The sequence below is a fragment of the Colletotrichum aenigma genome (genome assembly GCF_013390185.1).
Source record: "Colletotrichum aenigma strain Cg56 chromosome Unknown KSG_Cg56_contig05, whole genome shotgun sequence".
Classification (NCBI taxonomy): domain Eukaryota; kingdom Fungi; phylum Ascomycota; class Sordariomycetes; order Glomerellales; family Glomerellaceae; genus Colletotrichum; species Colletotrichum aenigma.
In genome coordinates, this window is record NW_023500911.1 from 1,432,311 (window position 1) to 1,454,847 (window position 22,537).

Sequence of the window (22,537 nt, forward strand, 5' to 3'; positions counted from 1 at the left end):
TAGTGTCTCAAGTCAAATGCTCAATCTCAGCTCGTGCACGCTACCGTGCTTCCAACAGCCAAACTTTCACCCTGGTACTAATAATTTTCGCAGGCCGAGGTGTCCGACCTCCAAGGAGCCTTTTATATAGCTGGTTCGATTTGGTCGCCACTAGGCATCTGTGAGACGATAGTTTCCGCGAGACCAAATCCACAGGCGGCGCCGAGCTCCCGAAGCCTCCACGCGACCCAGCCTTTGCTGTACTCGTCAACCAGGTTAGACTGAAGCATGGCCGTCATCGGCCAGAGGAGTGAAAAGACTAGCATGCCCACGCCTGGGCTGTTCTGGGTCGAGCCCCCATCACAGCCGAGTGCCTTGCCTAGTTCATTCACCGGAGAAGGTGCAGCAGCTGGCATGCTTAACAGCTGCTGGCCGAGATGCATGCTCATGTCGTCCAATGGGTCACTGGTTGCTTTTGAGATTATTTCAAATATGTGTAGTCGGACTGTCAAATAGAGGCATTTTGCGACAGCGGCGTGGGTGACGCTCGAGATGCTAATGAGTGCATTGAACACGGCGGGCGGCGGACCATCGAACTTGGGGTCGAAGGTTATGTTGTTGGCAGCATCTTGAAGGTCTTGAGCCACCAAAACGCCGGATCTGACAAAATCTGCGAGAGAATCAGAGGCTTGCCCTAATGTTGCGGACATGAAACGGATCTTAATGTTCACGGCTCGTCGAACCAAGGGATCCAGCAAAGAACCCCGGCCAAGAGAGTTGATGAACGCTTCAAGTTCGAACCAGAGGGGAGGGATCATGTAAGATGTCGTGAAGAGGTCTGCCAGCTGATATTCCAGTCAGCAGAGTGATCGGTTATTTGAGTGGAATGGGAGAATGGGACAATACCCTGAGATGCTGGAATATCACAAGTAGAGTGCGATCCAGCGCGTTGCTCAGCCGGTACTGCGCTCGATAGCGAAAAAACGTCAGCGCCCCACGAGCATGGGGATGACACCCCGGCTCAGAAGTCGGGTTTAGGTCCGGAGCAAACTCTGCCGCGATGACCTGCAGAGTCTTGTGAACAATGTGAGCAAAGGACATTCTGCAGCTTCATACCTGAAATAAACCCATGACAAACAGCGCAACGAGCACCGAGTCATCTCTTACCAAGACATCATCCTGGATCACCCTATTCACTTCGCGGATCGTCTTTCCATACCTCAACCGCGCGCGATCCATTAGCCCGACTTCGGAGCGCTGGCGGGCCACGCTGGCCAGCGCTGCGGCGTGAATGGCGTTGGCAAGACACGAAGCAGGCTGCAATGCATAGCAGTCTTTCAAAGATGTGAGGTAATCAATGCCAGACCTCGAGGTGTAGTCAGTGAAGAATTTGTAGACACTCGGCGTCTCAGGGCCGACAAATGGCGTCCAGGCCGGCGACGGTGAAGTGATGTTTCTCCCTTGGAGCTGACCTCCACCAGCCTCAGCTCGACGCCTCTGAGCCCTCTCGACTCTATTTCGAACATGCTCCTTGGCGTGTGTGTCCTGCTGGCGATGTACTAGGGTCCACTGGTCTGGGTAGCCGGGGCAGACGTACTTGAGGCGTCGGCACCGTGAACATGCTGGTTTCTCCTCGTCGCACTGGTCGGGGGACTGTGAGCAGGGAGCGACGAGAGGAAACTTGAGCAAGCCGAATATTCCTACCTTGACTCTACCCTCCTTACAATTGAGGCATCCCCTGGATGCTCGTCCTCTATATGCCATGTTCGCACTTGTTATGAACAAAACAAGCGGTTGAAGCTACCGTCGCGGGGAGGCCTACCGCAAAGAATGTCATAGTAGGATTACTAATCCTCTCCAAATTATAACCAGCGAACTTGACACAGACACTCGAACACGCACCTACGGGGTACAAAGTTAGGTAGTAAAGAATCTCATTCTTCGTTGACTTTGTCAAAAACCAATACCGAGCAGTAGTGACGTCGTATGCGCCAATTTATTCGAGCTACAATATATACTTGTTTCCTTCCGCAATCCCTGCCTCTCACCTGGTTGAAAGAACTTCAACCAGGGGCACCTACTTCACTCAAGCGTCTTGGCCTTCATCGGCCAAAAATCTATACCCTTTGACTGGACCATTGATCCTGATATATCTCAGCGTCCTCCTAATCTCTCTTTTATCTTCCTCGTGTGCGCGACGATTCCTATCCAAGATAGCCTCGTACTCGGGGTCCCATTTGCATCCGTTCCACAGCAGCAAACCCGCCAAATGTAGGCCGTCAGGTGATCTCAACGCGTCTTGAATGGCTGTGACACCCGAGTTAGTTTTGGCGTTGACGTCTGCGCCAGAAGCGAGGAGGAGAAAAAATGTTCTCTCCATTGGATCAACATCAACCTCATGTAAGTCAATATCTTCCCACAATAATTCTTGATTTATCGCCATATAGTGCAACGGAGTGAGTCCATTGTTATCCCGGACATTCGCGTCAACGTGCAAACCACGGATCAGGTATTCTGCTATTTCGAAGAGACCATAACACATGCCTGATGTAAGGCATGTAAATTTCCGTACTGCCTTGTGATGAGGTCGCACCCAGCTTGGCAAAGGCGTGCTACCGTGTCGATATCCCATGTATGGGAACCTTTCATAACAGCCTTTACATCATGCGTAATAGCATCTTCCTTGATACCTTTAAGACCTTCCATGAAGGCCCATTTCGTGCATCCTTCATAGCTGTTAGCATAAACAAAACGCCACGGTTTGAGCGCAGATATTTACTTACCGGAACAGTCACAGTTGTACTGAGTTGCCTTGAGCGCTAAAAAGAGCGCATTCGCTCCGAACAGAGGCACTAGACTATGTGTATGCTTGTCGGCGACAAATTCCCATTTTGTGACCCCAAACATACCATACTGGTCATATGGACGGTAAGGTTCACCAATCTCTCTGGTACACCATGCGTTGGCCCTTTTATTAATATCGGCTTGGTGATTCAAAAGTGCGTCGACGATTTCAGGATGATATTTGAAGCATGCAAGATGCAAGCTGGTAAGGGGGGGTAAGATGCATTCCCTCGAAATCTTCAGTGGCGGGAGTTTCTGGCATACTCCGCGTACCCGAGCCCAGTGGAAGAAGAGAGTGTGATCATCCATGTTCGTGTCGGCCTTTCCGTACTCCAGGGACCTAAGAACTCCACTAAGTACGCCCTTCCTTGCAGATATAATCAATGCAGAGGAGTAGTTGTACTTTGTATCAGATCGATACAATATGGGGGTCACCATCGAATAGAGCGTCTTGCAAGTCGCTCCGAAGCGTGCTAGATCTCTCCATCTATCGAACGCGCCCCAATTCAACTCCACCTGATCCAATGACTGCCACCAAAATTCACCTTTGCCAAAGAATTTGATGTGGTCATATATAGTAAGGCCTTTCCCCACACCCTGATTCGTATCAAGGGTCTCGGCCTCAAGAATAGCGTCGGTAACTAGGAGAAAGACGTCTGCCGGAAGGGAAAGAATGTCAGGAGTTGGTTTCTCGACGCCGTCATCTTCATCTGACAGTCGTGGCATAATGGGATCGTGATCTCTGTTTGCGGGGTGATACGAAACGAAGAGTTTTGCTAGCCAGGCAGTGTCAGTTGACTACCCGGGCAGTGATCCCTAACTTACTTCTGTGAGGACAACAGTAGTAAAGAAAATAGTATCGATGATAGGTGACGACAGTATAGGCGATGCGATATCACGGCGATGGTGACAATGGTGATAATCAAAGTAAAGATAGGAAACGTAGGAAGCATAGGAGGTCTCGGCAGGGCATACGGATCATGTGGAGCTTGCGTGAAAAGGAATCTTCCCTAAGGAAACAGCGACCTTTCTAGTGGGCCTAATCATGCATCCTTTTCGGTCACGGTTTGCTATGCACACATACTGCAGCTTGCCTCTAAGTTTTCAAGACAATCGAATTTGTAAAGCCATTTCAGTTCTGGCTAGGCGGGTGGACCGACAGGGTGGGATCAAGCCGCCTACATGAACTTACACCATAGCGCAGGCGATTCAAGTCAGTACCTCTATCACACTTAGCTATCATGCTCCTCTGTTCCTCAGGGTATGCTGCTGATTCTCATCGCGTTGCCGACCTGATGTCTCCAGAGGTATGTCGACCTCTCGACCTGGTTGGTCCGACGGGCCAGGATTTCCCCTGTCGACACCGAGAACGACCGCGTTTCTCTCGTCGCTCAGATGATATTCAGACACGAACAGGTTCAGCACCGTTGCTAACCCCGCAAAGGCGACATACTGTTCGACAATGTTAGCAACGGAGGACTTGTCAGGGTTCTCGAAGCACTCCACGCTCAAGTGGACCTGATGCACCTAGCAACCACTTACCATAATCCATACCGTCCTCAGTGCTCCAAAGTAGGCCTGTCTCACAGGTATCTGCTGATCTGTCGAAAGTAGCCCAATTTCTTCCACATGAGCCGAAGCGTTATCCCCGTCGAACCGACTTGCTAAGTCGTGACCAATTTGGTCAATTAAGGCTGAGTTCCCTGCCTTCATCTGATTCTGGAAGATGACGCCACCAACAACGACAGAGATGGCTGTCGCGATGGAGCGCAGGAAGCTCATTGTTGCCAGCACGGCAGCTGTGTCGCGTACCGTGGTTGCAGCCTGAGCCGCCAGGACAGGAGCTTCAATGTTGAGGCCGACGCCAATGCCGGTGAGGATCTGGAATACGAAGAGCTTTGCTAGGTTGCGTTCGAACTCGAGATTGATCAAGAGCCCGGTGCCTAGTGTCAGGAGAACCTGCGCTGCGTACATCAGCACCCGGTAACGACCAGTCATTTGGATGAACACCCCTGCGCAAGCCGCAGATAACGAGCAGGAGACTATTAGTGGCAGCAGGTACAGCCCAGACGTCAATGCGTCGACTCCCAACACCGCTTGTGAATACAAAGGCAGATAGTACGTGATGCCGATGAAGACGAAAGCGTTAAAAGCGAAGACGAAGTATGCGGCGGATTTCGACCAGCTTGACAGTAGCCGTAAGGGAAGCACGGGATTGGCGGCAAGCTTCCACTCGTTCATGAGAAAGATGCCAATGGCGACAAGGCCGAAGACGATGAGACAGATGACCGTAGCGGAAGACCAGGGGTGCGTGACGTCGCCAAAGTCCAGAGCGAGAAGCACCATCAGTGACCCGCCCATGCAAAATAAACTGCCTGTCCAGTCAATTGCCTTAAGTCCGGCCGCGACGGAAGTATTGGGGGATGGGAGATCGAGGAAGAAGAAGAGCACAATAAAGACCACACCGCCGATCGGTACTTGATTGTTAATTAGTCTTCATTCTCCAATTGACACATACAGATTCACTCACGGTTGATCCAGAAACACCATCGCCAACTGGTAAAAGGACAGTCAGCAAACGACATCTCGATTTCATCGCGCTGCTTGAGTGACAGGGGGCGGAACTTACTCCAGTCTTGTCGCAAAGACACCGCCAAGTACGGGGCCTACCGCGCTGCCGATGGCCCAAATGATGGAGGTGATGGCAAGATACAGGCCGCGGTCGCGAAGCGAGAACATGTCGCAAATGATGGTGTTGACCATGACACCCATACCGGAGGCGCCGACTCCTTGAACGGCGCGGCCGGCGATGAGGGCGTCCATATGTGGCGCGAGCGCGCACAGGAGACTTCCGACCAGGAAAATCGTCAGAGCCAAGAGAATGATTGGCTTCCGCCCCCAGAGGTCTGCGACGGAACCCCAGATGGGCGTCACGGCGGTGAAGCCGAGAATGAAGGCCGAGCCTACCCAGATGTACCCAGCGACCGAATCGAGCGATGCCACGATGTTTGGAATAGCCGTGGTCACGATAGTCATGTCCAGAGCTGAGAGGGCGACTGATAGGCAGAGTGACGCCATAGTCAGAGCAATTGTAGTCCCTGAGAGTTTTGGCATGTCGGTATTGGGGTCGTCGTCCGGCGGCAGATCGGGATGCGCATCATTAGAATGGTTGAAGGTTTGCGTCGTCGTTGTTCTCTGAGGAGAGACCTTTGGCGGGGATTTTGGCGCGGTTGAAGGGACAGGAGGTTGTATCACGTCTCCATCTTGTTGCAAACGCGAAGAAATCCCGATTCTGTCACCGGTTCCCTCAGGATAGATTGCAGCGAGTCCTAACGGCATGATGATCTCAATTGCGATGTGAAGTGAGAAACTTGAAGAGGATGGAGCAAAAAGTTCGACGTTTTATTAGCAAACGCCGGATCAAACGGGGATGTAAAGGGACCTTCGTCAAATAGTGGTGTGACGCTGTCAGACGAAGTCGGTCTCGGATAATTGGCTTGGCCGACGACAATTCGAAGGCAGCAAGAAATAACGCGATCGTAATTGGCGCTTGTGACTGTCCAAGGCTCTGAAGGATGCTTGGCAGCATCGTGCTTACGCACATTCCAGGGGCACCATTCCGAAAGACCATTGATGGCGGTGGTCAGTGACTTAGCTTATGACTATGTCACAAATGTACTAGGTATTGTTGACTATGTCCTGAAGACCCAGTATATACACAGCATCCAGGTCGAGTAGAGCTCCTGTAGTGTTGCAAAACATACGGGTGGTATCGACATTAATGTTTGAAAGAACGGACTTGACAAGGGACAGGTAGAAAACCGAATGAGGTGCAAGTAAAACATAGTAGGCTTTGGTGAAAAAACCTCGTCCGCGGCGAATACGACGTGATGAAGATCGAGAAACAAGTATTTCTCGGTTTCTGGACCGGCTGCTCACGTTCCTAGCCATGCTGCATTTTATCGCGAATGGCCTTTCCCAGCGATTAGTTTACATGTGCAAAGTCTAGCTGAGCGGGCGGGAATTAAACCTTGGCTCGGCATTGCCATGTGGAAAACACAATTACATTTATTCCACACGATCTTAAACTGTAACAGATTTTCTAAGGTGTTTGAAATGAAACCGCCTATTTCTCTCGTGATAAAGCGATTACTTCTCCTGTGGTTGTAAGATACTTACTTTATATCATTATCATTATGGTTGTTGTCGTCGTTGCCATTGCTTCAATCGTCGTCGCTTCTATCGTCGCTATCGTTATTGTTGTTATCGTCGTTATCTTCGTCGTTGTCTTCGTCGTTGTCTTCGTCCTTCTTCCCTTGTCACTTTCCTTCTCGTAGTTTGCGGCCTCTGGGCACACTTTGTGACTGCCGCATGACCCTGAAAGATAGATATTTGAGGGCCAGGAAACCCTAGGACAGAGAAACCTTTATAGTTACCTATGGGGTAAATAAAGCAGGTGAGAGTCGCTAGTGGGCAGCTCTTTTTTCACACCGCCACAACCAATTACTCCCTTCAACATCACGATAACAAGTATTCAGCATCTGCCCGGCGAGATTATGTGCTTGATTGCAGAGTTTGTTTTCGTTCCTGACACCGGCAGCCGGTACGACGATGGGATCACTGTGAGAAGTGAGTATCGCGTTGACAGTACATTTGACCACTGGCAAGATATTGTCAACATGTCACAGACTTGCAGGGACCTTCACGAGCATGTTCAACCTCTCCTTTACAAGTGGGACAATCTTTACAATCACTCCTCAGCCTTACTGCTGTCGACCAAGAGGGGCAACTTGGCCGGCGTTCTGAGATCGCTGCAGTATGGCGCCAACATTGAGACACCAGACCATACTCAACGCCAGAACGTCGAACAGCCGTTGAGAAGGGAGTACAAATATGGCGTTTCATCCTCGTCTGTGGCGCTGCATTGGGCCGCGTTTGGTGGTAACATTGAGACTGTGGACGCCCTGCTCAGTCACGGCGCCAATGCCAACGCCCGCTGCACGCTGAGCACCAGAACAACTGACGGTGCAAAGGTTGATTTCGGGCACAGTCAGTTCGAACTCTGTTCATACTGTATATCGGACATGTATTGGCTTTCTGGAACGTATGCACGTCGACGCCTTGCGAGATCACTTGGCGTGAACGCTCTCTTCTTCGCCTTGAAGTCTTCTCTGCCTGGCAAGGACCCTGCGGCCTCTTCGGCGAACAGACTTGTTCTCTGCAGAAACTTGATAGAATCTGGATCATCTCTGGTTGTCCGCACGTATGACGGGCTCCACGCCCTCCATGTAGCAGCTGTCTGTGGACTGGAAGACATCACAGACTATCTACTTACAGAGGGGCATTGCGATCCCAACGTAACGGATGGCAAAGGGGACACCGCATTGCATTATATAGGCCAAAAGTGGTCGCAATCCGTGCCTGAGGCTGTCCAAAATGGGGCAGACATGAACGCCCTAAATAGGGAAGACATGACTCCCTTAGACCTGGCTGTTCGCCACGACTTTTCTGGCACTTCTGTGCGTCTACTCAGGCACGGGGCACAATGGCGTCAAAAGACGATCGACTACTACTACAGCGACGACGCCGAACGTTATTTTCGGCACGACGTCGAAGCTCATGGGTTGGCACCTCTCAATGTGGAGGGCTACGAATCTGACGTGCCCGAATCATAGTGGATAACATACTGTTTAGACGACGACAACGAAAACAATAGAGATTGTATTTAACCGGGCTTCTGACCATACACAACATATCTAAGACCTATTAGGCACATGATACACTCAAATCTGAATTGCAAAACTCACATTGGCCACCATCCATGTATCGACTTGTCCCTCATATCCTTCCTGGCCTCCGCCAGGAACACTTCAAGCTGTGCTGGCGACCAGCCGAGTGCTCTCGTAAATAATGCTAGGCTCAATCCCGAAAGGCCGTTTCCAAGGTTCTCATATGTCCACATGCCTGACCCGATGTTAGTTGCGAGCCAGATCTCTTTTCTTTCTAGAAACCTGATACCTAGCTCTTTGTACTTTGGGTCTTTCGGCCACGGGTTCGACGGCCATTTGTAAATCTCTTGCTTGATGTTCTTGAATCCGGCTGCGGCAAGCTGTTCTCTGTAAAACTTGCAACTATCGAGCGGCCTCTTCCAAACCGCCGCTGCCTCGAGCATGTGTGTCGCCCATTTCTGAGCGGCGCATGCGGGTGTCACGGTACCGTCGTCACTTTTCAGATCGAGTAGGATATCTGACAGCTCCAACCACCCACCGGGCTCAAGAAATCTGGGGCACGTCAGCCACGCGAGGAACCCGCCATTTGCGGGAGCACACACTCGAAGCTTTGCCGTATAAACCTCGGCCAGTCGGCGATCGAGCCTGTTAGCATTCTGCCGTATATGAAGTCGAACTTGTAAGAATACGTCCATTCGTCTTCCAGGTCATCGACGTAGAATGTGACATTCGGTGGAACACTGTTGTTTTGGCGTAATGCATGCATTAGCTCCTGCGACGCTAGCAGATTGGCTATGCAGTCATCAATACTGACAATACTGGCTGGATCGGACTCAAGTCCACGCCGGTAATCTATCTCCCGTAAGCCACATGAAAATCACCCCAACCCCCCTTGCGTGGGAAGCTGAACACAGCATGAACTCACAAGAGTTTCTGGATGCTCGTCGGCTGCAGTCAAACCCAGCGCAAGCCACAAAAAGTCAGCACTCAACATCCGGGAAATAAAAAAAGCCAAGGCCCAAGCCAGAGAACGAAGGAAGTTGGAAGCGAATTGAAGGAAGCGAAGTGAAGTGGGCCCAGGGTGAAAGACAGAGAGAGAGTGGCTGAGTGCCCATTTTTCGTACCAAGGTCCATGGCCCATATCCCCGTCCCCGTTCCTGCATCTAGTACCCGGCGGAGCGGCTTGTCCCGGCCGGCCGGACACGTAAACAACTGGTTATCAAACGTGAGGGTGTACAAGTGATGTTGGAGGTCTGTTTTTTCCCTCACACACGTATGAAAGCGTCAGCGCTAGCTCCAAAATGTCTAACAATCTTGCGATCGGCTTTTTTCCGCCTAGGGGTCTGGCTGACCTAGTCTCTCGTTTTCAACCTGACTCGGGTGTCAACGGGCAATTATTCTTCTCTCGGGTTCCGTGGCCTCGGCTCCCTTCGCTTGGAACAGAATTGTGGCTACTTACCGCGTCGTTGGGTAAGACATATCCTGGAAATTGGGAAGGGGGGCCCCGTCAGTTTTGGCACAATTTTCGGCAGATGGGATATGAAGGGTTATGACAGATGAATACGAATGACTGACTGCCTTCTCGGAAGGAGTGATAGGTCCTCCCGTTCTCCTCGCGATATCGCATGATGCTGCTGGTCATTGACATTGAAGACCCAAGCACAGACTCCAAAACAAGAAAACCGAATGTCAGTATCCGAATGTCCGAGTAGACACGTAATGCGACTGAGAGAGGGGCTCGGGCGGCCGCGGGCGGCAAAGGTCCTTACCTCCCCCATGGCGGAATCTGCATCGCCGCCGTCATTTTCATCATCACCAACCTGCCCCCAAAAAGCGATCAGCCCAGAAGTTGACCAAAAAGAGCCACGCATAGGGTGGTGGGGAAGTCCAACAGCGACATCTTCCATACTCACATCCGCCTCCAAAGGCGCCGTGGCGGCCGCCGCTGGTGCTGCCGGATGCACACCCGCACCCGCGCCCGCATCCGACCCCGCCGCCCCCGAACTCGCCATCACTCAACTCTCGGCAGAAGAAAACAGGAAAACGACAGAAAAACTGGAAGGACGAGATGATTGCCCGATGACCTGATGATCCAACGGCGAGTTGATTAGTCGTACGTGGGACTCGAAGAGCGAAACCAAAAGAGGTGCATGCGCGGGAATAAGAAAACGGGGGACGATGACAAGAAACGATCGCAGAGACACTATCGCCTAATCGTCGTTGCTTTTTGGGGACTTTTTTGGAACTTTTTTGGAGGGCGGGTTGGTTCTTGGACCTCGGCGAAGGGGTAGTGCCCACGCGGATGCTCAGGCATAACCAAGACACACGGCTTCAGCCCAATAAAGCGCCCGGGCATTCGGGCAACTGCAGCGTGTGAGTGTGTGAGTGTGCGAGTGTGTGAGTGTGTGAGTGTGCGAGTGTGTGAGTATGTGAGTGTATCTGTCTCCGCGGGGAGACCAACGGACCCCAATGACTGAACGAGGTAAAGATGAAGCAAGAATCAAGAAAAAGTGTGTCTGCTCCCAAACGTCCTGTCGCCCGTCGATCAGAGTTCAAACCGCCCCTGGGGGCCGTTGATGGCCGCAGCGCCCTCCATCATTGTCCATCATACATCACCGATTGTACATCCAACACCAGAAGAGAGAGATGGCCCAAGTTTTTCCCTCCGTCGGGTCCTCCCCGAAAACCCAGAAAAACAGGCCGTGTCCTTCTTCCATGGCCGCCCCCCCTCCCCGCTCCGCCGCGCCGCGGTCCGGCAGGTGTCAACTTGCATCATCACACACTAAGCCGGGGAGCTACAAGGCAAGCAGCCGTCAAAAAGGCAGTGTGGCCCCCCACAAAGCGGTTGTGTGAGTGGCGTAATTGAGCATCCATGGGGTCCATGACAGGAGTCAACCGGTGTGCTGGCGCTGTCCGCCCGCCCCCGACGACCCCCGAAGACATGGCTTCGTAAGGTTTGTAGAGTGCGGTAATCTGCAGAGACCCGTTGAGTAAGAGGACTTCGGTTTGCTGTTTATGGACCTCTGGACGTTTTGCGAACCGGGCGTCCATATGCGAAATAAGCAAGGCGGCAGTGGGAACCATTGGCCCATATCCACCTCGCCGATGTGCCGTTGCGGGTAGCCGCATGGACCCAGGATGGCCCCCCTTTGCGACCCAGTCGTCGCCCCCTACCTGATCTTCCTCCTGTCTAAGGTCTTGTGCGTCTGTCTCTGTATGGACGGTGTGGTTTGTGTGTGTGTCCACGACGACGATATGAGGCCCATCACAGACATTGCACACAGATGAACGCATGTCACTGGAAGGGGCGAGAGAGGGTCTGGACTCCAACGTATCAGGTTGGCTGCAGCTGGTGAAGAAAAAACAAACAACCACACACCACCATGAGCCATACACCACCATGAGCCATACACCACTGCATACACCACCACCTCCACTCAACTCACGCACGCGGCAGCACATCACCGCCGCCAAAAGGCTGGGCACGCAAAGCAAGCTTACCTGCATCCATCGTGGCGGCCAGATAGCGCGGAAGATGAAGTGACATTGTGCTCTGACGTTGAGGTGTGATGGGGGCAGCGCAGCAGCGGCTGGCCAGAGTCCATGTCCAGGAAAAAATTCACGATGGCAACCCGGAATCTTGTACCAAGTCACCCGCCGTGAAGCACGGACAGCTGAACCCCTATCAATCCCTCCCTTCCCCCCCGTCCTCATGGATCTTTTAAAATGATCTGCCCGTATTGCTGGTCTCGACGAACTGGAGCCCTGGTGTTTTGGTGTCTCATATGCCGAATTTAACCTTCTTATCCTTTCCAAGGTTTCTTCATATACCGGCCGTCTCGTCCCAGACTATTGTTTCCTCCCTCGTCGATTTTTGTTGCCCACCACCCCCCGTTTCCTAGGTCTTCCCAGTAGCGCGGGAACACGGACGCGACCATCCAGACGAAACGCTCAGTCTTTTTTGTTATCTTATTTTTTTTTTCCTGTGTTGATCATTCCCTCCTTTCCGTCTCTTTTGTCCCTCTTTTTTCCCTCTTTCCCTTCTCTTACACAATGCACAACATGAATCAAACCGTCGAGTTCGTGCACGCTGCCATGAGTAGTGTCGATGCTAGTCGTCCGAACGAACAGGAGCCGCTGCTGCGCCACAGCCTGGCCAGCTATGCGACCGTCGCATTCTCGATCTTGGTCTTGTACGCCGTGACGTCTGTCGTCCGCCAGTATGCGCGTCTGCGGCACGTACAGGGCCCGCCCGGCGCGGGGTTCTCAAAGTGGTGGCTCGTCCGGACCGTGTACGGCGGCCGCCAGCATCTCGACTTTTACGATGCGTTCCTCAAGTACGGTATGTGTAACGATGCTCAAACGATCCAGCAGACGTCCGGTGTTGTTGTGTGTAACAGAAGTAAAGAGAGAGGTGTGTTTGCTGACTTGTCTGTCTTTTGATAGGATCGCTTGTGCGGGTTGGGCCGAATGATCTCATGACCAGCGACCCGGAGCTGTGGAAGCGCATGTTGGGCGTGCGCACGACTTACAAGCGGTCGAGATGGTACGACGCCATGAGGCTTGACCCCGGCAAGGACAACGTCTTGTCTGTGAGGGACAATGAGTTGCACTCCAAGCTGAGGGCGCAGATGGCTGCCGGTGTAAGTGATGTCGCATCCGCGGAATGTGGTTGGAGAGACCTGTTGGGCTAATTCTTGGTTCAGTACTCCGGCAAGGAAGTCGACAACTTCGAGTCCAAGATCAACGAGAACATCCTCCGCTTCATGGGCCTCATCGACAAGTACGTGTCGGAGAACACGCCCTTCGACTTTGGCCTCAAGGCCCAGTACTTCACCCTCGACGTCATCTCCGACCTGGCCTTTGGCGAACCCTTTGGTGACTTGGCGAGCGACTCGGATGTGCACGAGTACATCCACACCATGGAGCATAACATGCCCAACGTGGTGTTGACCGCCGTCCTGCCTTGGTTGTTGTCGCTTATGTCTTCGCCGCTCTTCAGGAGCATGCTGCCCTCTGAGAAAGATGCGATTGGTGTTGGCAAGACTATTGGGTGAGTTCCCAAGAAGCTGTTCCGTGTGTATCGGCACAGAAGCGTAATGTGGCTACCATGAAGTGACGGGAGCTGACCATGGACAGCATTGCCAAGAAGGTTGTCGCCGAGCGATTCGGACCGGAGAAGAAGACCCAGAGAGACATGCTCGGCTCCTTCATCGCCCACGGTCTCAGCCAAGAAGAAGCTTCCTCAGAGATCCTCATGCAGATGTAAGCCCATGCCTTCCGCTCAACACCAAAGCATATGAAATACTCACAATCGTCTCGTTCAGTCTCGCCGGCTCCGACACAACAGCGACCGCCATCCGCGGCACCTTCCTGCACCTCATCACCAGCCCCAGCGTCGTCGCCACTCTCCGCGCCGAGATCGAAGCCACCAAGCCCTCGCTGCCCATCATCACCGAATCCGAGGCCCGCGAGATGCCCTACCTCGCCGCCGTCATCAAGGAAGGCCTGCGCATCTTCCCGCCCGTCGTGGGCCAGATGTCTAAGGAGGTGCCCAAGGGCGGCGACACGTGGAAGGGCGTGTACCTGCCGGAGGGCACGCGGATCGGGTACGGCGCGTGGGGCATGTTTCACCGGACCGACGTGTGGGGCACCGATGCCCTCGAGTTCCGGCCCGAGCGCTGGCTGGAGGCGGAGCCGGACCGGTTGAAGCAGATGGAGGGCACCCTGGAGCTGGTGTTTGGGTACGGCAAGTGGAAGTGCCTGGGCCGCGACGTGGCTTTGATGGAGTTGAGGAAGATCTTTGTCGAGGTAAGCCCCCCCTTGATAAGCTAAAGGAAGACGGGTTGACTAACTTTTGGACTTGCAGCTTCTGAGGAGATACGACTGGAAGCTGGTCGACCCGACCAACCCGTGGAACTCCCGCAACTACGGCATTTTCGTCCAGAACGAGTTTTGGCTCAGAGGATACAAGCGCGATTTTCAGACGGAAGAGCAGTAGCGCTGGCCAGCCAGCTGGAGAACGGACGGAGGTTTTGTGTGTAAATTGTATCCGGTTTTGGGGAAGCAGGTGTTTTGGTAGACAGGCAGGCTGGGCAGGTACCGCGGTACGGGGACTTACGATGATTATGACTGTAGCTATCAGCGGTTAATTTGTTAATGAGCAAGCGTAGAATTTTGACTGAAAAGTCGCTCGCGCGCGAGTCACGAGTCACGACTGTGGGTTGTTCGTGAGACCATGATGCATGTTGTGCGTTTCGTCAACAACGGTCCCCATTTCCGGAGTCGTCGGCAAGGGAATGGTTGTGAGTGCAAAGTGAGACATCTTTCCTGGGACGATTCATGGAAAGAAATGGTCACCTGGCTGTTGGACTATTAAGAATATTAAACATTACGACACCGGGAAGTGGGCTTGGCTTCGGTAAGTATGGAGCATCTCAGGAAGGCGTCGTCGGCTCGCTCCCTTTGACGAGAAAGTCGTGATTCAAGTCATGTGAGTCGTTATTGCTGATGTTTTGCCGTCAGGCTGAACCCGCGGATTCGGAAGCGAGCGGCGTGGTGCAGAATCAAGAAACACAAGCCTGCCTCAATCTCCTCCACATCGCCCAGATGATGTCTCTGCACCCTCGCACATTAGAGGGGCCCGAATGTCCGCCCGCATCGTACCTTTCGCGTCCCAGAATCTGACGAGGCTGCCTTGGCAACAGCCACCGAGTTGCATCTCCCCCACACCCACCGTTCTGGCAACACCACCCCGTCATGTCTGAGATTCCCAGAGACCAGGAAAACTTGACGCAAGCGAGGAAGAGAGAGAGAGGAAAGGCAACCAAGCTCTTGCTCGCATTGCGGCGTGGAATTGGCGACCCAAGATTTGCAAGGATGACTGGTCCGGGGAAAAGCTGACGAGTGACGAAGGGATGGATGGACCTGGATCCCAGGGGGTAAGCAGACCTCGTCCACGTTGCGAGTGGATGTTTTTTCTGGCTCACGATGGAGTACAGTTCTTTTTCCGCGTGCTTGCGCGCTCAGACATGATCGTTTCGCGCATTGACCGCAGCTTCAATATCTCATCTGACCGACATCGGCTGCCTCGGCTCCTCCTTGACGATGTCTTGGTTCTGGTTCGGGTAGGAGAAAGCGCCCATTATCTAAAGCCTTGATCGCGAATCTGGTAGGATGACTTGATCTTGCGTGCATATCAAGTTTGAAGTCGCCTGCCCCCAGCCGCGCTAGACGACTCAAGACCTGGCCAGTTCGCGCCTACCGGCTGCAAATAGGTGCCGGCTGATTTGTGCTTACACGCAGGCTGCAGGAACATCGCCCAACAACGGACAAGATCCGCGGGCGCACGACAGAAATGCGATACAGCAAGGCGTTGCCAAGTTTTCAGCCGGTGGGCAGGTCCCAAGCAGGCCGAGGTGACAGCGGCAGGCACTTCAGACGAACTTAACCCCATCAAAAACGCCACGTGTGTGGGGAAGAGAGAGACCTGATAATCAAGCATCATGCATTCCATTCCGCAGCGGAAAGCGAAGGCGAGGGGGAGGTGAAGAATTGGCCTGGATCTGGACTAAAACGCCCCATTGTCTGGCGAATCGGGTGAGACGTTGGTAATCCCAAACACCGGTTCGTCGCCCTATTCGTAGGATGCCAGAGGGGGGAAGAAGATAGAGCCAGGCGGGCGGCGCGGACAAAGCGCAGCGCGGTGCGTGGCTTGCGATGCTTGAATCATAAACGTGGTTGCCGCGCCCCTGCAACAACGCCAATTCAGGGCAACGCAGGGGGGTTATCGTGAGATTCCCAGGCTCGCGCTGGAGGCTGGTGCTACCCTAAAGGCCCTTTGGAGGACACTGGGAGAGGGGTGTAGCGCGAGTGACCCCTGCCGGCGATGCGACTCTAAACCACGAAATCATCGTGGATCAATTTATTTGACTTTTGTTAAATTCCCTATTCGGGGCATGGTCTGACTAGCTGATGGATAGACAAGTGGGTTTCCCGCGATGCACGGTTCGCAACTGACACATGTCGGACAGCGGACCGTCCCTGGAGTATATTCACTTCTTGTCTGTGTGAGCGTCTGTATTGTGTGTGTATTGCGAGGAACCCAATACCGTGCTTCAAACCCAGTGTGTATTTTGTCTGGGCAACTCCTCCTTCTCTTGTTCCTGCTGGAACTCCCCTTTTTCTTCCATTTACTTTTCTACTGTGCGTTTGCGGCACGGCCGTCTCAGTTCGAAATGTCGACCAACGTCTCGTTGGCTCGGGACGCCGAGAACAGAGGGCCCGCGGCCCTCGCGGTTGTCATATGCGTCTCGGTCGTCAGCACTCTGTTCGCGGCCGCGAGAATATTCACGAGGGGAAGGATCATGGGTAAAGTCCGTTTGGACGACTACCTGATTCTTGCGTCGGTGGTAAGTTCACGTTCCCAGGATGATGTCGTCAGCTCGACGGCTTTGATTATCCGCCAAGGCTTAAATTGCCCTTGGAAAACTTAATGTTGCTTGTCACTGCTGGTCCTCGCTCAAGGATCGTCGGTCGATGCACGTAATGACTGGCGTGGCTGACAAACGATAATCACAGGTTTGTGGTTGGATGAACGTCGCAACCCTCGCTGCAGCGGTATCGTACGGCTACGGACACCACGTCGACACCCTCACGCCTGAACAAAAGTCGGGGGCAATTCTGTGGAGTGTCGCCGGCTACCCGCCCGGTCTTCTATCATTCGGCCTGCCGAAGCCCGCCGTCGTCGTCTTGCTCACCCGCATCCTCAACCCCAGCAAATGGCACAAGAGGTTCCTCTGGTTCTTGGGCATCTTTTGCGTGACCAACCTGATGGGCTTCATCACCATCATTTTTGCGCAGTGTCAGCCGGCACGGTTCCAGTGGGACTCATCGGTGGGCGGAACATGCTGGGATAAGTCGGTCTTGGTGGTCTTCGCTACTTACTCTGGAGGTGGGTTGTGATCATCGTCTGCTGGAAGTACAGGTGCACTGACTTGCGCAGCCTTCTGTGCTTTCGCGGATGTTTACCTGTCCATCTATCCCGCGGTCGTGCTTTCTAAGCTACAGATGGATGTCAGGAAGAAGGTGGCGCTTAGCATTGCCCTTGGCTTTGGATCACTGTAAGTCTATGACACATTCTGATCCCCAAGATGCAAGTACTGATACTCACGCAGGTCATCGATTGTCGTTATTTACAAATGCACAAGGCTACCGCTGCTCGCCAGCTCCGACCCTACTTGTAAGTATCTCTCTATCAGTTTTGCAACGTAACTAACACTTCCTCAAGACGATACCGTTGAACTCGTAATTTGGACAATGTAAGATCAAGATCCCTACCACCACTCGTCCTATCACTAACAACCCCTTTACAGCCTTGAAGGCAGCGTCATCATCATCGCAGCCTGCGTCCCCGTCCTCCAGCCCCTCGCGGAACTCGCCTTCGGCAAACGCATCTTCTCCTCTGGCAGCCGCCGCTATACGCACCAAAACACGGGACCCGGAACCGTCGGCAGACTGAGATCGGGTATAAGGGCCTTCAGCCGTCAGGCGAACGACAAGGCGCAGAGCGAGAGCGGATCGAAGAGCTTCAAGAGCGTGGTGCAGACTACCATCGTTACTAAGGGGAGCCAGGAGAGCATATTAGAGAAGTACGACTCTGACGGGAAGATCGTGAGGACTGATGCCTTCACTGTCACTGTGGAGTCAAATAAGGATTAGTGTGCGGGTGTTTGATATGACTCAGAGAGTGTGGACGCCTACGTGTCTGCGTGAGCACCTCTAGGAATAGCATTATCTTATTATCGTATTGTTTTCGATTTGAACATCTTACAAACGCAACAGCTTCTCACTCTGAGAGGTTTGTGTTCAAAAGGAAAAGGCCCGTCACAACCTTTTGCTCATAGTATGAGCATTCTAACTTGGGTTGAGATGCTTCCGAAATTTCAAGTTCTTGCGGTGCTGACTTCGGATTGGAGCATGAAAAAATGCTTCGACTTTTCATTTTCAGTCAAGTCATTTGATGCCGACTTGCATTGTCGCTTAGTGGCACAGCATTGCCCGGCGCTGGCGGTGGATGGATGGCTACAGTATTTTGCAGCACTGGTCCAGGCTCAAAGCATGCAGGTTTACGTAGTTATTGTACACACATCCTCTTCAAAGATCAAGCATCCGCGTTCGAAAGCCAGTCAATTTTGGTCTAACACATAGCCTGTCGCGAGCACGTCAAGGTAGACGAAAATGAACTTCCATATTGTGGTTTCTGATGCATCATTGCTTCATAATAGGTCGTGTGCCTGCTTCCATCTCGCATACGCTAAGGGAAATCCAAGCCAGATTTGGGATTGAGCAAGACAACGGAAAGTTTCTGACCACCCACTCACCCATTCGCCGACCAATTGAGCAAAAGGTAGCATAACGTAGCATTGATGTTTCAATTGGGCCGATAGCTCCCAAACACTCCCTTCAATCAGTTGGCACTCCAGGTCTCTCTAGCCCAAAGTCCGCATCTGGAAGTAAACGTCGGATTTAAATATGAATGTTTGGGTCAAGCTCCTGTTCTGCCCCGTCGTACACGCCTAGAGCATGTTTGCATTGCCTCAATCCTCGTACTGAAAAGTTTTCCATCAAAAGTTGGTCGAAGTTGAACCTGAATCTCGGTCAGCCGATCCGTCGCATTCATGATGAAGTCCGCCGCCATCTTCCAGCTTATTACCATTGGTTCATCAGTGGCTTTTGTCAGCTGTGTACCGTTGGGAAATAAGGTAGCCAGGTGCCCAGAATGCTATTGGAAGGGTGTGCCGGAAACAGGCGACTCAACTCCTGTTACCGTATGAAGAATATATAAGGAAGATTCTATAAAGCGTATCCCCCTACTATGCCAACGACTTACATGTTGCACATGCTAGTGAAATCGACGCTGCTTCAGCTAGCTCGGGGAATCACAACACTCTAGAGATGCCCCTGGGCCATAGAAACTCCGATTATTCAGCTCTAGGAAACAGGCCGAAACATTACCCTAGTGCCTGAAGTGGTGATGCGATCATTATTTAGTCACAAATATACGATGACACGTATGGCTTGTCCAATTCCACTCACAAAATATCTCAAATACTATGCAAAGCTTTTCTCTGTCCCAATGATGCATGTCGTAGAAGGTCCAGGCGTATTATCGCACCGCTACACGGCATGGACCGATATTAGCGATGGATGGGACGCTAGAGAATGATTTCGCACTTCTTTTAACTCACAGCCTTGGGGTTTTCGTGTTTGGCCTGTACAAATGCTCCTTCCATTCGCAAAGCTGAACAAATCTGGATGCCTAGTCCAGCCAGCTTTGGGGTTGAGCAAGGCTGCGCAAGCCTCTCTGACCACCAACTCACCCATACTTCAACCAATCATGAACAACGGCTGGGAAAACATCGCCTTCATGTCTCAATTGTTCACAGCCCAGGGGTAGGTTTGAAGACTAACCACTTTGCCTCCTTGGCCCACAGTCTTCGTTGAACAACATGCTGGAGCGCTGTAGTAGGTTCGACTATAAAAGCCTGAACAAGGTCCCTGATTTATGTTGCTCTCTCTATCAAACGCACGCTTTCTGATAGACTCACTTTGCGCTGAAACTCGATCTTATCCAGCTCCAGTCTTATCAATCCAACAATGAAGCCAACCGCTATCATCCAGCTCATCGTCGCTGCTTCAGCCGTAACGCACGTCAGCTGTGTCCCATGGAAACAGACCTCGTTCCCTCGTGACGAACGGTCTGCACTTGCCGGGACTGAGGGGGTCGAACCTGACCTAGCCCCTCGCTGGAGATGGCGCAGAGATTTTGATGAGTTATGGGGACGATGGCTTAACTTCACACTGGCGGCCGTGACTCCTGTCACAGAGGAAAGTCAATGTGAGTGGGACAATATTCCGTGTGCAAATCCTAGAATCACGCCGACTAATTATGCTAACGGGCTTACCTGCAGCTGCCCCACGCGACAAAAGTGGCGCGGCTTCGGGCATTCCAGTAGGGACTCAACCACCCGAAATATTCTAAGCCATGCAAGCTGCCACAACAGATCGTCGCTTACTAGTCATGCGAACTGCCACAATAGATTAGCGGTCTAGCGTTGCCCCAAAGGTTGCAGGAGCACTGGTACCGGGTCGGGGCTTACTGGCGCTTGCAGATGTTAAAGGAGCAAAGAAAGAACTCGGAGAAGAAGTACACCAACAAATACGACGGGCTACGTCGCTCCCTAAACATTCAGCTCATTGACTTTCAAATTGGGAAGGCTTTATTCTCAGGAAGAATTACCCATGTACGTTGACATACACGACTGTTAACATGACATTCACCCTACGCATTCCTTCGTGTAAACGATGCGCCAGACAATAGCAAATATAAGATGCGTCAAAATTGGCAGTGTCAATTTTTCTCCTCGACTGCAAGCTGCAAATGAAACTGATATCAAGTGACCATTTCGATATGTCCTCCCAAAGCATCCTGCGTAAGCTTTACAAGCGAGCATTCATGAGGACACGGCCCCACATCGGTCCCGGAGTTACCGAAGTCTCCTGTGGTGGGGACCCCGGGGTCCGGTCTGGTGACCGAGTGGGTTATTCCCGAGACCGCCACCAGTTCGCCCACCGTCAAGTCTTCCATTGATAATCCATTGTCCATCCATGCTGAGTCAGGCGCACCTTACCTCCTCTCTCAGTAAACCGGTCGTATGGGATGACGCTTCGCGGGGTACATGCCGAGTCAATGTGGGGTCCGGCTGTTGACTCGCAGTTCTGGGCTGCGGATGCGCTGGACATCACTTACCGCATCGTGAACTGGACTGTTATATGTGTTTTTTTGTGTATATAACTCGATACCGTGGCTTCTGAAAATACAACAACTCGATCAACTCATCAAGAACTCCACAGCCTTTGAAGACACCGAAATTTAATCAGAACGATTTTGAATCACTCACCTTAGCGCAGCCTACACGCAACTATGCCAGCTACGTACGAGACAACTCAACCTTCGTTTACAGCTTGACTTCGTGAAATCTAATCATTCAAGCAGACCCGAAACCCACTTCTTGGAACTTTCCAAAATCGAAGGTTCCGTTAAAGAGGTCGATGTCGCCGCGGTGTTTGATCAACTCAAGCCTGTCTCCCCAAACCAGTTGATCGGCCAGTGGGAGGGAGGAAGTTTCGACACCGGCCACCCGACGCATCAACAGCTTCGCACCTTCAAGTGGGCGGGAAAAGACTTTCGCTCCGTTGACGACGTTGACCCCATCATGGTGTATGGTGATGAGGGCAAGCGTACCTGGTTATCAGACTACGGCCATGCTCGGGTGAGTTAATCACGCCAGTGACCGTATCTTGATGCGGTATTAACATTGTGCTAGATTCGGGAAGTAAAGTACCGCGGCGTCGTTACGGCTGCCATGGTGTATGACAAGTTTCCCATCATTGATGCTTTCCGTTACTTGGATGAGAATACTGTCATCGGGGCGATGGATACCAAAGATCTGAAGGATGCTGGGACGTATTACTTTTATCTCAAGAGGAGACCAGACAGCAAGGCCTAGCATCTCTGGGTTTCAAACTAGCCGTCGCTGTACATACCTAGTAATGATACATTCACTTCGCTCTTCTCAACGATCCGCCTGTCGGATGTCCTAGTTTGAATAGTGTGAAAACTCCAAGCCTAAATCATCGCCACAAGTCAAGTAGATAAGCCACAAAAACACCCGTCCTGCCGAGGTCGCCGGACCTCATATCCCTCCGTGTCCCCGCTTCAATGCACATGCACAGACGGCTCAGCCCGCCCCCGCGTCCGCCAGCATTTTCCCCGCATTTCGGCGCGAACCCACCCTCCAACCACGTATGACGTTCGATCCATCTACCCGGGAACTCTTTTGCATAACAAACCTGTGTCCTCTCCACCCCGATTCCTCCCCATTGTCCAACTACGAGCAAAGCCCTACAGCAAATTCTCCGAG

At 52.4% G+C, this 22,537-nt stretch overlaps 6 protein-coding genes across 6 annotated transcripts; 3 read left to right on the forward strand and 3 right to left on the reverse strand.

Moving 5' to 3' along the window:
• Window positions 1-122: 122 nt before the first annotated feature.
• CGCA056_v008038 (uncharacterized protein) lies at window positions 123-3,549 on the reverse strand (the record flags this gene model as incomplete). The annotated part of the gene is made up of 6 exons (XM_037323286.1): window positions 123-824; window positions 886-1,053; window positions 1,147-1,620; window positions 2,596-2,705; window positions 2,763-2,892; window positions 3,097-3,549. The coding sequence occupies 6 exons, from the start codon at window positions 3,547-3,549 to the stop codon at window positions 123-125; spliced, it is 2,037 nt and encodes a 678-aa protein (XP_037177725.1).
• Window positions 3,550-4,062: 513 nt separating this feature from the next.
• On the reverse strand, window positions 4,063-6,162 carry dotC-7 (Efflux pump dotC; the record flags this gene model as incomplete). Its single annotated transcript, XM_037323287.1, has 4 exons — window positions 4,063-4,275; window positions 4,366-5,300; window positions 5,354-5,379; window positions 5,453-6,162. The coding sequence occupies 4 exons, from the start codon at window positions 6,160-6,162 to the stop codon at window positions 4,063-4,065; spliced, it is 1,884 nt and encodes a 627-aa protein (XP_037177726.1).
• A 2,386-nt stretch (window positions 6,163-8,548) lies between these two features.
• tdiE-15 (putative methyltransferase tdiE) lies at window positions 8,549-9,546 on the reverse strand (the record flags this gene model as incomplete). The annotated part of the gene is made up of 6 exons (XM_037323288.1): window positions 8,549-8,579; window positions 8,631-8,787; window positions 8,842-9,104; window positions 9,155-9,292; window positions 9,367-9,404; window positions 9,478-9,546. 6 exons carry the CDS (start codon window positions 9,544-9,546, stop codon window positions 8,549-8,551), a joined length of 696 nt encoding a protein of 231 aa, XP_037177681.1.
• Window positions 9,547-12,605: 3,059 nt separating this feature from the next.
• On the forward strand, window positions 12,606-14,553 carry CGCA056_v008041 (Cytochrome P450 monooxygenase lolP1; the record flags this gene model as incomplete). The annotated part of the gene is made up of 6 exons (XM_037323289.1): window positions 12,606-12,894; window positions 12,999-13,195; window positions 13,259-13,605; window positions 13,692-13,817; window positions 13,880-14,363; window positions 14,422-14,553. The coding sequence occupies 6 exons, from the start codon at window positions 12,606-12,608 to the stop codon at window positions 14,551-14,553; spliced, it is 1,575 nt and encodes a 524-aa protein (XP_037177680.1).
• Window positions 14,554-16,789: 2,236 nt separating this feature from the next.
• On the forward strand, window positions 16,790-18,272 carry CGCA056_v008042 (uncharacterized protein; the record flags this gene model as incomplete). Its single annotated transcript, XM_037323290.1, has 6 exons — window positions 16,790-16,963; window positions 17,133-17,505; window positions 17,557-17,674; window positions 17,729-17,793; window positions 17,842-17,872; window positions 17,927-18,272. The coding sequence occupies 6 exons, from the start codon at window positions 16,790-16,792 to the stop codon at window positions 18,270-18,272; spliced, it is 1,107 nt and encodes a 368-aa protein (XP_037177679.1).
• A 3,265-nt stretch (window positions 18,273-21,537) lies between these two features.
• On the forward strand, window positions 21,538-22,123 carry CGCA056_v008043 (uncharacterized protein; the record flags this gene model as incomplete). The annotated part of the gene is made up of 3 exons (XM_037323291.1): window positions 21,538-21,548; window positions 21,610-21,886; window positions 21,941-22,123. The coding sequence occupies 3 exons, from the start codon at window positions 21,538-21,540 to the stop codon at window positions 22,121-22,123; spliced, it is 471 nt and encodes a 156-aa protein (XP_037177678.1).
• Window positions 22,124-22,537: the final 414 nt, after the last annotated feature.